Consider the following 15,835-nt stretch of genomic DNA (forward strand, 5'->3'; position numbering starts at 1 on the left):
ATGCTATCTTTTGATTCTCATCATTTTTTAGGTTTTACTATTTGAGCGTTTATTGATGGAAGAGCAAAGTAGTCGTTTGATAAAATGCCCGCGATGCTAATGTATTCACAAGACAACGAGCGATGTCATAAATTAGGCGGTAAACTTCGCTCACTCACGTAGTGCTATCTTGCTGTGACGTCGTCAATAGATAATCTACATTGTTAATATTACATGTTTGTAGATGTAGATCGTCCAGGTTAGTATAGTCCTGAGAAGGACAGTTGTTGATATTGACTGACGTTTCGACAACCTTAGCGATAGTCATCTTTAGAGTCAAATGACTAATGTCATTTGTTGTTGACTGTTGAAACGTCAGTCGACAACAAAAACAGTCCTTCTCAGGACTATACTAACCTGGACGATCTACATCTACAAACATATAACGATACTCCCAGGTTCAAACCATTTACTTTATTGTTAATATTAATAGATTAGAAAATGAATTTAATTTTCTTACATATTATACTAATCAAATCTTACACATGGTAAGGCAAAAGTTCCAACCGAAATGGAATAATTACAATAACTTAAACACGCACTGAATACTTACAAAGAACTTCTCAAACTGTGAAAAAGTTGACTTAATTTATAAATGATGCTGAATAATGAGTGTAGGCTGAATCACTATATACTTTTACGTTTGTTCTATCTATAGCTTTTGTCTCTATCAACTTGTTCAAGCGGAAACAGTCCAGTTTATATGACCATATAGAACTAAAAGTTTTTGTGGAAAAGTTTCTTTTGTTTTTTAGGGATTTATTGGAGTAATTTTTGTTATAGACGTGTAAATCAACTTTTTTTTCTTACAATGCTTACAACTCGTCATAGCTACTATGATAACTTCTTCATAGATTTTTCAATATTGTGAACCAGATGGAATTGTTTATTTTGGACCAAAATAATTAAGTTGCTTGGCATTCTCGTATTCAATTGGAAGAACGGAAATAGTTCCCAAGGAAATAGCAAGGCGTTAAATGATAAAATAGTCTTTTTATTGCCTTCGAGACATGACGTTGGAGGACGTCTTTCTGTCTGCACATTGTGTATAAAATCTATCTATAACTTGCATATTAAGTGTCTTTGATGTACTTGTAAAGTGTTACAATTTTAATATTGTTTTAAGGCGACTCTTGATATCGTAGTTTATTCATACAAAAATTGTTAGAATGTTTATGGAAAATTGTTCATGGAGAAACTTTGAGTGTTGTTTTTTTTACGTAAATATGAAAATTTCATGAACAGAAAATGATACGTTATATATATACCGTGGACTTTAATCTATTCAAAATAATTACCGGATAGGTCTTTATACAACATAATACTCAGCAGCAGAAGCTTTTCGTTCGGTTTTAATGGCGGTGGAATAACTTTCAGTGTTGCACTGCCAAATCGATACTAAAGAAAGAAAACTCAAATAAGAATGAAAAAGTAAATGAAATTACACTTCTACAGCATTCAAACATGTTATTAGCACATTTCACTTTCATGTATAGTTCGGTTTATATAACATTTTTACAGCACGTGTTAAGGTTAACTATTGAAAAGAACAATAGTTTACCATATATGGCATTGCGTTTAGACACATGACTCGTAGCACAAAATAAGTATTTATAGCACGTAAACATGGCGACTGGCTAACATATAATAATAGAAGAGCCACTTAGTTCATAAATTTTGTTCCGATTACTTATCGTACGACTAACATGTCGAAGAAGACAGAAGGTGGGAGAACATTCCATGTATCTGTGATAGGTTTATCGGGTTTGGACCACGAGAAAAATTTATATGGCGTCGGTAAATCATGCCTGTGCAATAGATTTGTGCGGCCATTAGCGGACGAATACATACTCGAGCATTCTTCAATATACAGTTCTTCAGATTTTGCCGGCCGCGTTATAAACAACGATCACTATTTATATTGGGGAAGTGTTGTGAAACAGTCTGATGATGGTTCAGATCAAACATTTCAGCTTGTGGAGCAAACAGAGTTTATCGAAGATTCGAGTCTGACAACTCTTACGCGCGGTGGACAAATCTCACCTTATGTAAAGCGTTGTGCTGCTGTTAAGTTACAATCCCAAGAGAAGTTGATGTACATTAGTCGTGATCAGGTTGCATTGCAAAGTGAGTATGAACAAGTACAACTGCCTGGTGGTAAATTTACTGTTGATGGTTTTGTTTGCGTTTACGATGTGTCGTCTCGAGGAAAGGCTGACGACCAAGAAATGTTGTACGCATCTCTTTTATCCGTCTTACAAAAGACGAAAAAACCTGTGGTTGTCGCTGCTACTAAATGTGATGACCTTCTCAAAAACTCCTTGGATAACTGCCATAAACTTTTTACCAGTAAGAAACTCACCAATGTGCCTATTATTGAATGTTCGGCTCAAGAAAACGTGAATGTCGATCTTGTTTTTTCGTTGCTGGCTCAACTGATAGAAAAAGGTCGTATTCGGTCGAGGATAACACCTTACAGTGAATCAAAACAAATTCAGAAAGAAAAGATCACGGATGCTTTGGGTCAATATCAAAAGTTAGTTGAAGAACAAATTAATAATTTTCAATCGATTTGGAAGAATACGAAAAAAAAATTTGAAAGTAGATGTGAGTATTTGACTGTACGTGATTTATGTGGTATTGATACTTGTAAAAAGATATTTAATAAACATATACGGCGTTTGAAGAAAGAAGCAGAAGACATAAAACTTGCAGAATATTTAACTAAGGTACCGGAGGCTTTAAACGATATGTTTCCCACGATAAAAAGTATTAATGGTTTGCAACAGGACTCGTCCAAATGGAGAAAAGCGATCAAAGAGCACTTACTGTTTGATAAATGGTTTATGGAACTTTCAAATGGCAACTCTTGGCAAGATAGTGAAAATTTGACTGTCGAAACCTCTCTTGTTCCATTCGATGTCTTGGGTTGTGATGAGGTCGAGTCTTGTTTTATCAAACATGTTGAAAAACTAAAAGAAGCCGAAGTATTCGCTCGCATGAAAAAAGAATTTCAACGTCTTTTACAGCTTACACCGCAAATTCAACCGGGTACACCTTGGGACGACGCTGTTTTACTGTTAAAAAACGAAGAAAGCTACAAATATCTTAGCGACGATGACAAATTGGGAATATTTTTGAAGTATCAAGAAGAAATTCGAGAGCAAGGACGCATTGACTTACAAGAATTACTTTTCGAATCTGCGAAGTTGTTTGCAAATTTTGGTCCTTCATGCCGACCTACAACAGAAAAACTCCATCAAATTTGCAACGAACTTCAAAAAGATGAACGCTACAGACGTTTGGACAAACTTCCAAACGAAAGAGATACAATGTTGTGGAATCATATTGCTCTGATACACAGTCCGACTCGTTGTCTTGGTCCTGAAGGAAAATGTATGGACAGGTTAATTCAAGATGTCGTTGCCACCACCGATCAAAGGTAAAATTTTTCAACTCTCACGCAAATCCACTACATATTTCTTTGTCAATAAAAGTCTAGCTTTTATATTCATTGATCTCATGAGTTATTCATCGATCTCAAGTTGAATATCTATAAACAGCACTTAAATATTGAACAATATCAGCATTATAGAAATATGAAAGTGTTTTTGTAACAAAAAGAACGCATTCATATTCTACACGGAAGACTACAATCTACATTTTTGTGCTTACAATTTAAACGTAGCCTACAGCGTATGTTTTTGTCCTGTTTTGCTTATAAATTACTGTAAATGGCGGATATTTCATTGCTAAATTTATTTAATAATCTTCGCCTTACGGATTGTTGCAATTATTTATGAGAATATTAATAGCGTGAATGAATATTAAGTGAAGTGTTACAAATTTGCCGTAAAACTTTTCTGGAATTTCACATCAAATATACCACGCTTGTAAATAAATTGTACACCTTGCAAATTAGCGGACTCCATGTATGTATGGGACTTAAGCCATTTAATGAATTTGCAAAGATGGTAATTATGTTAGCGAAATACACTAATACAGACTGTATTCATTGTAAAGCTATAGAGTAATCTTTCAATATTGTCGGCAGTTTTCTCTGGTAAAATTTCTGTTTCATATTATTCAGTCGCGTGTCAAGCACTGTCTGATGTTGTCTTAAATATGGTATTGTTTACAATTGTGCTGAATATGACAATTATTTTGCGATAAAGAACTTTTGATTTCTTTGTTTTGTTGATTGTGATAAATTGCAAAGATTATTTTGCTTGAAAACATTACCATTCATTTTCTATTTTTGTACGTCAAAGACGCAATAGAAATTTAGCAATGATTGTTACATTTAGATTTTTTGATGAATTTTGGCCATTTCAATGTTATCTTTGTCAAATTCCGCAAAGGGCGATGTTTTATCACATCAAAAACCTCCGTTTAGTTACGGGTTTTGTTATAATTTTCATGTAAATCTATTCCCACGAGCCACAGGAAACTATACTTTAATCATGTGAAGGAATTTTTGGATAAATAACGATTAATGTTGACTTTTAACGCTGTGTTTCATATTAGAATTGTTGTTTCTATGAGTCATGAAAATGACTTATCAACTATGTGGTTGAAATTGTTTGTAATTTTCGTCATATTTTTGCTTGGGTTTCGTAATAGGACTCTGCGATTTGCCAAATTAGGTAAATATCCTGCTAGCTTGTTTGTTATCGACGTTAATTAGCTTGTTTGTTTTTTATTGGGCAATTTATTTTTCTACATATTTCAACCATATGTTGCCACATTCTTAAATCACGTACCTTTGTATGTGGTTTTTATCTATAAACGTTATCTTTGATGAACGCTTTCGCATTCTTTGTCTTGATTGGACCTGCAAAACTTCTCTTCCTATTGAGTGTCAGTTACAACGGATTTTATTTTCTCTTGAACAACAACGTAATGGTTTCCGCCAAAAATTCCCAATATCAACAAACTTGTCTGCCTTTTTTTAAATATTATTTATTTGCCTTGCAAGATATGTTCTTTTTTCTGTCGAGGAAATTATGTAAGAAGACTTGGGATTTTATAATGGTTTGATGAAAATTTTCCATTATAACGATTTCATCGTAAATTTATTATCATGTAATTCCTCTTGGGTATTTTAGTACGGCATCCTTTTTTGTTATGGTTAAAATGAAGTATTTGTCTGTGTATTTGAATTACTTCATATAACACTTTCAAAGATACCACTATACCATATACCATGATTCAAGGCTTATTTTATACGTTTCGACATGTTATCGTCAGTAGATTTTTTATAAATGTACACATGACCATCGTGGAAGTTGGAAATTAATATCCAAAAAAACTGCTTCAAAGTTGTTTGGGTTCGCTATTTGGAGAAAATTGTTGCTCTAATGTTGCAGAATTAATTCCTAGACCATAAAACTATAGATACTATGCCTATAAGAGTCATACTCTAACTATAAGAGTCATACTTCTAACTATAAGAGTCATACTCTAACTATAAGAGTCATACTCTAACTATAAGAGTCATACTCTAACTATAAGAGTCATACTCTAACTATAAGAGTCATACTCTAACTATAAGAGTCATACTCTAACTATAAGAGTCATACTCTAACTATAAGAGTCATACTCTAACTATAAGAGTCATACTCTAACTATAAGAGTCATACTCTAACTATAAGAGTCATACTCTAACTATAAGAGTCATACTCTAACTATAAGAGTCATACTCTAACTATAAGAGTCATACTCTAACTATAAGAGTCATACTATAAATATAAGAGTCATACTCTAACTATAAGAGTCATACTCTAACTATAAGAGTCATTGATGAGTAAGTTCACATCTTTAGAAGTGTATCTGTTTTCAAATCCTTCTCTATATAACATATTGATGGCGTCCTCAATATAATTATCTTTTATTCTTTTGTGTGAACAGGCCTTTGTCATCGTTTCTTAGTGGTAGTTGTGATACATTTGATTCTGAAGACAGTCTAGTCACATTGGTTCTTGTGGGTGCCGATGATCTCGCTAAAGAATTTGCTAATGGAGTAGAGGTAACCTGTAATCATGTAAAAAAGCACTTTGAAGGACTTAAATATTATCATCAGTCGGTCACGTGATGTTATTTAGTTTTCAGCAATCTCGCAGCATGTTCTAGTACGGCCGTTACAACCGTACGTATGTTGACTTATTTTTAAAATGTTTCTTTCATGTTTTGATCTGTGTTTTGTAGAAACGTTGCTATGGTGAACATATGGAATATCCTTTCGAGAACAAATTGTATGAATTGGATATGAAAATCGTCGAAGACAATGATGAAAAAGTGGTTGATGTCTTTGGCGAATTGGACGACATCAGCATGACTGGTATGGAATAATATACTGCAAAATAATACTCCATATCTTGGTTTTCTAGTTGTACTAGATCATAGATTTTTCTTGTTAATGCTTTCACTTGCACACGTTATCTTAGTTTGCATTTTAGTTAGTGTAAAGACTGTTCTTCTCTATTGCTACTCGTTCTCTATTGTTCTCATCACTACCAACACTGACACACGTTATGGACATATATTACTAGGTCTGTGTTGTGTGTTCTCCTCGCAAGACTCATTTAATTACGTCGAGTCATACCTCGAGAAGACAATGGGGCAGTCGGATGACATTTTGAGAGAAGACGTTCCCATAGTGTTGGTGTTTGCGCATGACACTCAGAAGGCGCATGCTCAGAAGGAACTGAGATCAAGAGCGCAGGATCTTGTAAAGAGGTACATTTGAAAATTTTTTTTTACTCGTGTGTAATTGCATCTTTCACTTTCGTACCCAAACGTTGTTTTATCATCATTTAGGTACAATTGTGAGTTTATCGACGTCCATATTAGCCATTTCTATCGAGATCAGTTGATCACCGATACTCAAGTAGACTTGGCAATCAAACATATATTGGAGTGTATTCGAAATCAAACAACATCGCGGTGTATTTCTGACGATATCAAGGATCCTGATCCTGACTTGAGGTACTTCATTTAATGCAAAGTTTAAGATCGAGTCATTCGAGTACATCGGTGGCAAACGCCTTTTTGTACACTATTTAAAGTAAAATTTTAAACTTAAGTAACATATTATCTTTTAAAATGTCTTTTTCAACCATTGCCACCATGGGAGTATTCTGGTGTTCAGTTGGGAAAGTTTAGCAACTTATCTGAATGAATTTTGTCATCTCACTTTAACATCGTTGATGATTGCTTCACCCTCCTATTTTGATTTCATTGTATAATTAGGATTTTGTTATGTGCAAATTGTGGCGATCCATATCCTGTGGAGTTGATCTTGGGTCCCCTATTCACAAATCAATCATGCTCAAAATATCCAAATAGAAATGATAGCGTTATTCTGGAGACTTTTGTTGGGACTGAGAAGAAGAAAGTGATGATAACATTTACCTCTTATCATCGTAAGTCTATTGAATCAATTGAAGTATCGTCGAAGGTTCACTGATTTTTGTCATTTTTATTATTGGACTACAGGAGCGTATAGTTTAAACATGCAAAAGTACCATGGTTATATACTCGTGTATTCTGCCGTCAGAGCTGCATCGCTGTCCACCTTAAGGTAAGTTGTGCTTGTCGAAGTTTGCTTTAACTGTCATGTATAAAGCATTGTATGCTTTTGATCATTTATGGTAAAGTAGCAGTAATCATTAATGTTAACATTACTTCAGTTGTTTATCATAAGTACAGTAACCCTGGATGTGTGTTAGCAATATTGGTTCAATATGGCCGCCGGCATGAATTTAATTCTCAAAAGAAAATGAAAGAATAACAGTTACACAAACGTTTTGATGATTTATTTCATGTTAATTGTTATGCTTTTCTCTATCATAAATTACATTGCAAGTGTGCAGTTTTCTCTCAAAATGATTTTCAAATTTCATTACATAAAAATTGAATGTGGGGTTCACTTTAACCTTTACAAAATGCTTGACTTAATAAATGATATCATTGTAAAAACTCTGATGCAAGAAGAGCAATGCCAGTTGCCGATCTGGCGTTCCCCCACTATGCGCAAAAGCAAAATAGCCAGTTCACAACTGTAGGCATAACTCCGTGGACCAAAAGAAAATCGTTTACTTGTAAACCGTGGACATCAAGACAACATGCGGTTATTTAGACTATAGCTTGCGATAGTTAAGTAAATGTATAAATCATGTTATGGTTGATTGAAATTACGAGTCGAAAGGCAGTGTTTTTTTGAAACTTTGACTATCTATGTATCCCTAGCTTTGTGATTAGAATACTTTTCGCTAATGATCCAAACTTTTCATACTCTACAGTGTATACGCTGCTTCAATACCAACAATTCCTATTCAAGTTCTTGCGACGACTGGAAGTTATTCTGGAGCGAGTGTTGTATTTCATAGTAATGTTGCCAAGACCTTACTTGCTGACGGCACAAATCTTGCCAGCAGACTTTATGCAAAGTTTCAAACAACGTCAGCTCATTTTCAGTTTCAAGGTATAGATCGATTTAGTGCTCATTACTACAGTTTATACTGTCATGTAAGTTAAGGACGTTATCTTGTTTTACTTTATGTTTTAGTTTATGTATAAATTTAAAGACTGTTCTCGTTCTCTGTTGTTTATATATCACTACCTAAACGACACGCGTTATCTTAGTTCATATTTTAGATAGTGTAAAGACTGTTCTCGTTTTCTGTTGTTCATTCATCACTACCTACACTGACACACGTTATCTTAGTTCATATTTTAGATAATGTACTCGTTCTCTGTTGTTTATATACTTACTGTTCTCGTTCTATTTATATTGTTTATTCTCGTTCTCATTCACTACTACACTGACACACGTTATCTTAGTTTATATTTTAGATAATGTAAAGACTGTTCTCGTTCTCTCTTGTTTATATATCACTACTTTTATTATCTTAGTTTATATTTTAGATAGTGTAAACACTGTTCTCGTTCTCTGTTGTTCATTCATCACTACCTACACTGACACACGTTATCTTAGTTTATATTTTAGATAGTGTAAAGACTGTTCTCGTTTTCTGTTGTACATTAACACACGTTAACCTACTTATAATTTCACATAGTGTCATTTTTGTTTTTTTCATTTAATGGTTTTGTTTTGATTTCAAGCTGGTGCATTTACTCCGTTCTTTAATCGTGTTTGGGAGAAAAGAGAGGAATCAGAAGAAACATATCTCGATCATATCGCTGTTTTCTCTGATTCTCTTCAACGCAAGAAACATGATCCACTACCTGATGTTCCTCCATCACCTTACAATGCTAAACTACATCGCAATCGAAGCTACAGCGAGCATCTTAATCCTTCTGCGACCCTAATATTCCGTGACATCCATACCTCATCCAAAAACGTAGCAAGAACACAAGCTTCTCCTTATGAACAAATATCGTTGCTTCATGATGGTGAAGAGTCCCTACGCTGTTGTGAAAAGAAGATCATTCACCGAAGGTGAGCTAAAGAGAGCACGAAATAGAAATGTTTTGTTTAGGGTTTATACATAACTTTAAAATCTTTTAATGTCCTTGAATTTAAGTTAAAAATTCAAGGCCTTAAAAGTGCTTGAAATATATTAACGTGTTCTTGAAAGTGCTTGAATTCAAATTTTTTATCGAATTTTTGTAAACATGTCATCTCGTTACTTTATTTTTATCATCTTTTTGAAAGCTAAATGGATTATTCATTACAACAGACTCTAAGACGCGTTTGGAAAATGTTTTTGTTTAGTTGATGGGCCATTGAATGGAGATTTCTTCTAACTATTTTTGTTAGAAATCACATTCCACAAAAGCTTTCATAGAATTTATATATTTCATTATGAAGTGTTTCAAACATATATTGTCATTTGAAAAATATACAGTCGTTTGAAAAATATACAGTCGTTTGAAAAATATACAGTCGTTTGAAAAATATACAGTCATTTGAAAAATATACAGTCATTTGAAAAATATACAGTCATTTGAAAAACATACAGTCATTTGAAAAAATATAGTTTTTCATACTGACACCGTTTTTCAGGAAAATGGATTCAGCTTGTGGCACAAAAATATTGATGATTTGAATGCTTTAGTTGACATTTTTATCAAGCTGTCTCTTCAAACAAGTCTAGGACAATGTAAATTTTTTCTTAAATGTGTTTAACGTGCAGTTTTTAATACATTACATCTTTTAGGTTTTAACGTACATCATCCACCATTCACCAGCACACCGAATGCCAGTTCAACAGAAGAGGTGCAACCATATGCTTCAACAACACCACTCAGAGCTGAAATAAATGCCAGGTCAACAGAAGAGGTGCAACCATATGCTTCAACAACTTCACTCAGAGCTGAAATAAATGCCAGGTCAACAGAAGACGTGCAACCATATGCTTCAACAACTTCACTCAGAGCTGAAATAAATGCCAGCTCAACAGAAGACGTGCAACCATACGCTTCAACAACGCCACTCAGAGCTAAAATAAATGCACCACAACCTCATCAAAGTGTTGAGAATGTTGAACACCTTTACTCGAAGGTTGATCGTTCAGCCATTTTGAAAGCAGTTAAAGATGAGACGCGTGGTGCATCTCCAGAACGTCCATTGAATCCTCCTTACGAGGACATACGAAAGTATCAAAGAAATGAAAATTGTGATACACCACCTCCTGTTCCACTTCGTACTATTCATGATATGGATGATCTGAACGAAATGGAAAATCGAGATGATAACGAACCATACTCTAGCATACAAACTACAATGAGTAATAATCTTGATGAAGGATATTCGACTGTTGATGACACTAAGCAACGTGCTAATAAAGTATGTATTCACAGCATATAGATACATGTTACTCACATGTTTGGTGTATCTTGAGAGCTACTTCTTTAAATGGCTATTGTCGTCAATGTGTTTTTGATATGTTCAGATGTATCTACGATATTTAAATTAAGGTCCTGTTTTTCAAGTTAATGGCTTCAGATATGTGAACTTTGTCTGTTGTGAACGAATGTTTCCTATGAATTGGAGAATATTTTGGGAACTCGTGTACGATTCTAACACAATGCTAACTGGATGTTACTCCTTAGCCTTGCTGTGACGCAATGTTTAAATATGACAGCAAAGATTTTGTCAGAATGTGGATGACTTTTGAAAACCACGACAACGAGGATCCTGCCTCATTAGTTGACTTCTATTTTCTTTTTAGCTACCGAACGGCGATCCATATGAAATGGATACCAAGCGTAAAATTAGATTTTTTACTGAACGGATTACACCACCTGTACCTGAAGACAGCAGGCGATTTCCAAGCGATAGTTTACGAAGATTGCATGATAAAAAATCGGTTCCAAGCCTCATTAGACAGTTCTCAAACAGTGCTCCTCTAGCCCAGATGGAGGTATAATATTTTATAAAGTCTCTTTTAGGTCGTGTTTGTTGTGGCTTTTCTTTCAATAATGAGCTTTATTTTTCACAGGAGTCTGAGGTTCCTGATTACGCTACTATTGAGGAAATAAATAGAAAGATGAATCGACATTCAGCGATTCCCGAAATCACAACCAATCATTCTGACAATGTAGTCATGCGCAATATAAATAAAGAGAGCCAACGATCGGCAAGGTTTGTACGCTGCGTTTGGTTTGATATGTATTCTGCCTATGAGTGTTTATATATAGGTATGTATGTGTATATATTGGTATATATGGGTTAATAAATAACTCTATACCAATGACCTATAATATTTTTGTAGCTACAGCACTTCTGATGTTTTAACTTCTGTTCGAGAATTTGTGATGTTTATTTAGACTTTCATTTTTTAGATCTGCCGACGAAAACACAATAGCTGAGCTGATGGGAAATGCTGGAAACATTGCTGCCCAAAGACGACTTGAATGTCGTCGAATGAGTCCTGGCAAACGTTTACCTTTGCCAGAGATACCCAGTGGTGCGTCTTTATAATGATTTATATCAATAAACGACAACTATCTACACACCATCAGTCTTTACGCTATCTAAAATATGAACTAGGATAACGTGTGTCAGTGTAGGTAGTGATGAATGAACAACAGAGAACAAGAACAGTCTTTACATTACCTAAAATATAAACTAAGATAACGTGTGTCTGTGTAGGTAGTGATAAATGAATAACAGAGAATGAGAACAGTCTTTACATTACCTAAAATATAAACTAAGGTAACGTGTATCAATGTAGGTAGTGATAAATGAACAACAGAGAACGAGAACAGTCTTTACATTACCTAAAATATAAACTAAGATAACTTCTGTCAGTTTAGGTAGTGATGAATGAACAACAGAGAACAAGAACAGTCTTTAAACTACCTAAATATAAACTAAGATAACTTCTGTCAGTGTAGGTAGTGATGAATGAACAAGAGAGAACGAGAACAGTCTTTACACTACCTAAATATAAACTAAGATAACTTCTGTCAGTGTAGGTAGTGATGAATGAACAACAGAGAACAAGAACAGTCTTTACACTACCTAAATATAAACTAAGATAACTTCTGTCAGTGTAGGTAGTGATAAATGAACAACAGAGAACGAGAACAGTCTTTACATTACGTAAAATATAAACTAAGGTAACGTGTATCAATGTAGGTAGTGATAAATGAACAACAGAGAACGATTAGTGCCTTTACATTACATAAATTATGATACCATTTCATTCAGATATAACTTCTCCGGTATCAGAACAATCATCGCCTTTAGCAGATATTCCCCACCCCCCTGGAAGTTATTCGGTTTGTTCTGATGATGGACAGACAGCTGACGACGAAGCAACAATTGATCGATCGAAGAAACTTCGTATTCCAAGCATACGACGGTCACGTAAGAACTCTCCGATGACAGTACGACGTGTACAGGATGTTGGAAAACGTTCACGTAATCGAAAACGGAAAGGTAAGATCGTGTGTGTTGTTGAATTGTTTATTTTTTGTTCTATTGATTGAGTACATTGGTATCATTCTTTTTTAACCATGTAAGAATTTGAATTAACAAAATTTCTCACCCTGCTCGCTATACCGTATAATTGTAAGATCAGATAAATTTATCTCTTATGTACCATCTTTATTCTAACATTAGAATAAGGACATCCAGTATGCTTATTTCTTATGTACCATCTTTATTCTAACATTAGAATAAGGACATCCAGTATACTTATTTCTTATGTACCATCTTTATTCTAACATTAGAATAAGGACATCCAGTATACTTATTTCTTATGTACCATCTTTATTCTAACATTAGAATAAGGACATCCAGTAGACTTATTTCTTATGTACCATCTTTATTCTAACATTAGAATAAGGACATCCAGTAGACTTATTTCTTATGTACCATCTTGTTGCCATATGATATAAACATTAATTATATCTTTCTTTGAATGTTAGAAGCAGATAGTAAAATAAGCGAGCCGACTATCAGTCGAAGTAAAAGTGTGCCACGAAATTTCAATCCTTTAACGAAGCGCTACGAAACTGGTGTATGGATCGCTGCTACAAACCAGGCCAAATATAACAGTATTTCTATGGGATATAGGGTTCGTAGCTATCTCTTTATGACCTCGTTTATTTTGGGAATTTATGTGTTTCTTGAATTTCTCTTTCGGTTTGTAAAGATCCATATTAGTCTTGCAATGTTGAAATCAATTTTTCTATGAAACAGAAATGTGATATTGGGTTTATTTTTTGGAACTTAACAAACTATTTGATTGGTTTTGTCAGATGTTAACGTATGCCTACCTACATGAAACTTTATTTCTATTCGTTGATTATTTTTGCCTGTCGTAACCATCTATTATATCTTGTTGCATATGTAATAAGTATTGCCTTGCTTAACGGTCAAAATTATTTTTGGTCGCATGTTTTACGTATTGAAATATTACTTTTTTACAGGGTATGTCCCCGCGTCTTGATGATGCTGAATCTGTTACAGAAGAGGTTAGAACGATCGTAGAGTATTAGAAACGTAAAACTTTTATGAATGATGTAATAATTTATCTTGATATTTTTCTTGATTAGGATACAGAAGACGACACATTAACTAGAAAGGTGAAATATTCTTTCAATTTTTTTTCGCCAACCTCAAGATAAATCTTGACCTTGCTTTTCATTGACGAAATATTGTTTTGTTTGTAGCGTAAAAAAGACGAGAAAGAAGCAGAAAGAAATCGAAAACGCGAGGAGAAAAAACAAAAGAAACGTGAAAAATTACAAAAGAAAAAGCAGGAACGAATACGAAAGAAAGAAGAAGAATTTCGTCGAAAAAAATCGAAAGGAAATACAAGTCGCTATTTTGGCCATCCACTATCTGAAATTTGTCCTGAAAACTCCTTTGTACCACTTTTTGTCACGAAATGCATCAAATTCGTTGAAGATAACGGTAAGCTTAAGCTGTTCTCAACGCTTTTCTTATATTATTAAAGTTCGAACTAAGCTTAGAAAGCATCCTGTTTATGTATAGACTGTTGGGGAGTAATAAGCATGTGTGAAAATACACAGTGCACCGGTGGGAGTGGAATTTTTTTGTAAATTACTAATTTTCTTCACATAGGTATGCAAACCAAGGGAATTTACAGAGTTAGCGGTAACAAGGCTGATGTTGAAGCTGTTCATCAAAGATTCGAAGAAGATCAAAGTAAAGATTTTACTGAGTTAGGATTTAGTGTACACGCTGTCACTGGGGCTCTTAAGTCTTTTTTTACCAAACTTCCTGGCGCTTTAATTCCCAGCGATAGCTACGATGGTATCATCCAGGCGACAAGTAAGTATTTAGTCAATATTTTTCACTTTTGGTGATTTTTGATGATTTCTGAAATCGATGTCAATCTATCCTTCATATCAAATTACCATGAAAAGAGTTACATCGTTTGTTATGAAAACTTTAGAAAATTTGAATTGTTGAAAAGAAGTTCTTTCAGGAACCCTACCATTATCATTATACCTAGATCTTCGCATCACTACTACTGCTGTTTCATTTTAGCAATGATGGATGCAAATGAGAGATTTTCGGAGTTGCGAAAGATCATGAAAGAGTTGCCACCACAAAATTATTCCGTGTTCAAACGTTTAATGTTTCATCTTAACAAGTAAATATTAATATAAAAATTCTTAATGCTACTGCTGGGGGTACTTTTTTATCTATTATGGACTCCATCAAAAATCCATCTGGATCCTCTAATTTCTATTTTGTGTGTTGTCATTTATTAATTCAAAACTTTCTTTATTGTTTAAGAATAACCGAGTTGAAAGACATTAATATGATGGAGTCACGAAACCTTGCTATCGTTTTCTGGCCAACGCTTGCCCCACCTGTCGTTGCATCTATTGACAATTTTTCACGAACTATGAACATGTGTCTTTTTGTGCAAACATATATTGAGCATTGCACGGAACTGTTTAAAGATGAATGAATTTTAGTAGAAACTATTTTATTAAATGTGTAACAAAAATTTGTACATGTCCTAGAAATAATCTTTTCAAAACAGTGCTGTAAATCTGTATCATGTACTTAGTATTATTTCAATTTTTTCCTGATGTTGCTAAGGACTGTAGTTATATTTCTAATGTATTTTTATTGTATATATAATTTTATGTGGAAAAATTATGCTTTTTAACGTATTTTTGGAATAGCTGGAATCAAGAATTTTTTTGTTTAACTGTGGAAATAAATGTGTGATCTTTTGATTTGTGTGTTTTGTGGTGTATTGTATTTCTAGTGTGTCGCCATTTGTTGGTCATAACGTCATAACCATTGAGTTCTAATACCATTGAGTCATAACGT

At 34.0% G+C, this 15,835-nt stretch overlaps 1 protein-coding gene across 1 annotated transcript; it reads left to right on the forward strand.

The window, feature by feature from the left end:
- Nucleotides 1–1,654: 1,654 nt before the first annotated feature.
- LOC124453488 (rho GTPase-activating protein 35-like) lies at nucleotides 1,655–15,738 on the forward strand. Its single transcript, XM_047004304.1, has 22 exons — nucleotides 1,655–3,481; nucleotides 5,950–6,067; nucleotides 6,247–6,379; nucleotides 6,591–6,777; nucleotides 6,859–7,026; nucleotides 7,291–7,463; nucleotides 7,537–7,621; nucleotides 8,343–8,524; nucleotides 9,166–9,502; nucleotides 10,084–10,166; nucleotides 10,224–10,852; nucleotides 11,238–11,429; nucleotides 11,508–11,650; nucleotides 11,851–11,975; nucleotides 12,722–12,952; nucleotides 13,444–13,592; nucleotides 13,948–13,992; nucleotides 14,074–14,103; nucleotides 14,191–14,434; nucleotides 14,606–14,815; nucleotides 15,035–15,140; nucleotides 15,287–15,738. Exons 1-22 carry the CDS (start codon nucleotides 1,746–1,748, stop codon nucleotides 15,462–15,464), a joined length of 5,484 nt encoding a protein of 1,827 aa, XP_046860260.1. The 5' UTR covers nucleotides 1,655–1,745; the 3' UTR covers nucleotides 15,465–15,738.
- Nucleotides 15,739–15,835: the final 97 nt, after the last annotated feature.

The sequence above is a fragment of the Xenia sp. Carnegie-2017 genome, unplaced genomic scaffold (genome assembly GCF_021976095.1).
Source record: "Xenia sp. Carnegie-2017 unplaced genomic scaffold, XeniaSp_v1 HiC_scaffold_25, whole genome shotgun sequence".
Lineage (NCBI taxonomy): Eukaryota > Metazoa > Cnidaria > Anthozoa > Malacalcyonacea > Xeniidae > Xenia > Xenia sp. Carnegie-2017.

What these genes read in the sequence shown, in the direction of transcription:
- LOC124453488 (XM_047004304.1), top strand. Translation starts at nt 1,746, where the DNA reads ATGTCGAAGAAGACAGAAGGTGGGAGAACATTCCATGTATCTGTGATA. An exon ending in GCATCGCTGTCCACCTTAAG is followed by an intron (nt 7,622 to 8,342) that starts GTAAGTTGTGCT and finishes CATACTCTACAG; the next exon opens with TGTATACGCTGCTTCAATAC. An exon ending in GTATTTCTATGGGATATAGG is followed by an intron (nt 13,593 to 13,947) that starts GTTCGTAGCTAT and finishes ACTTTTTTACAG; the next exon opens with GGTATGTCCCCGCGTCTTGA.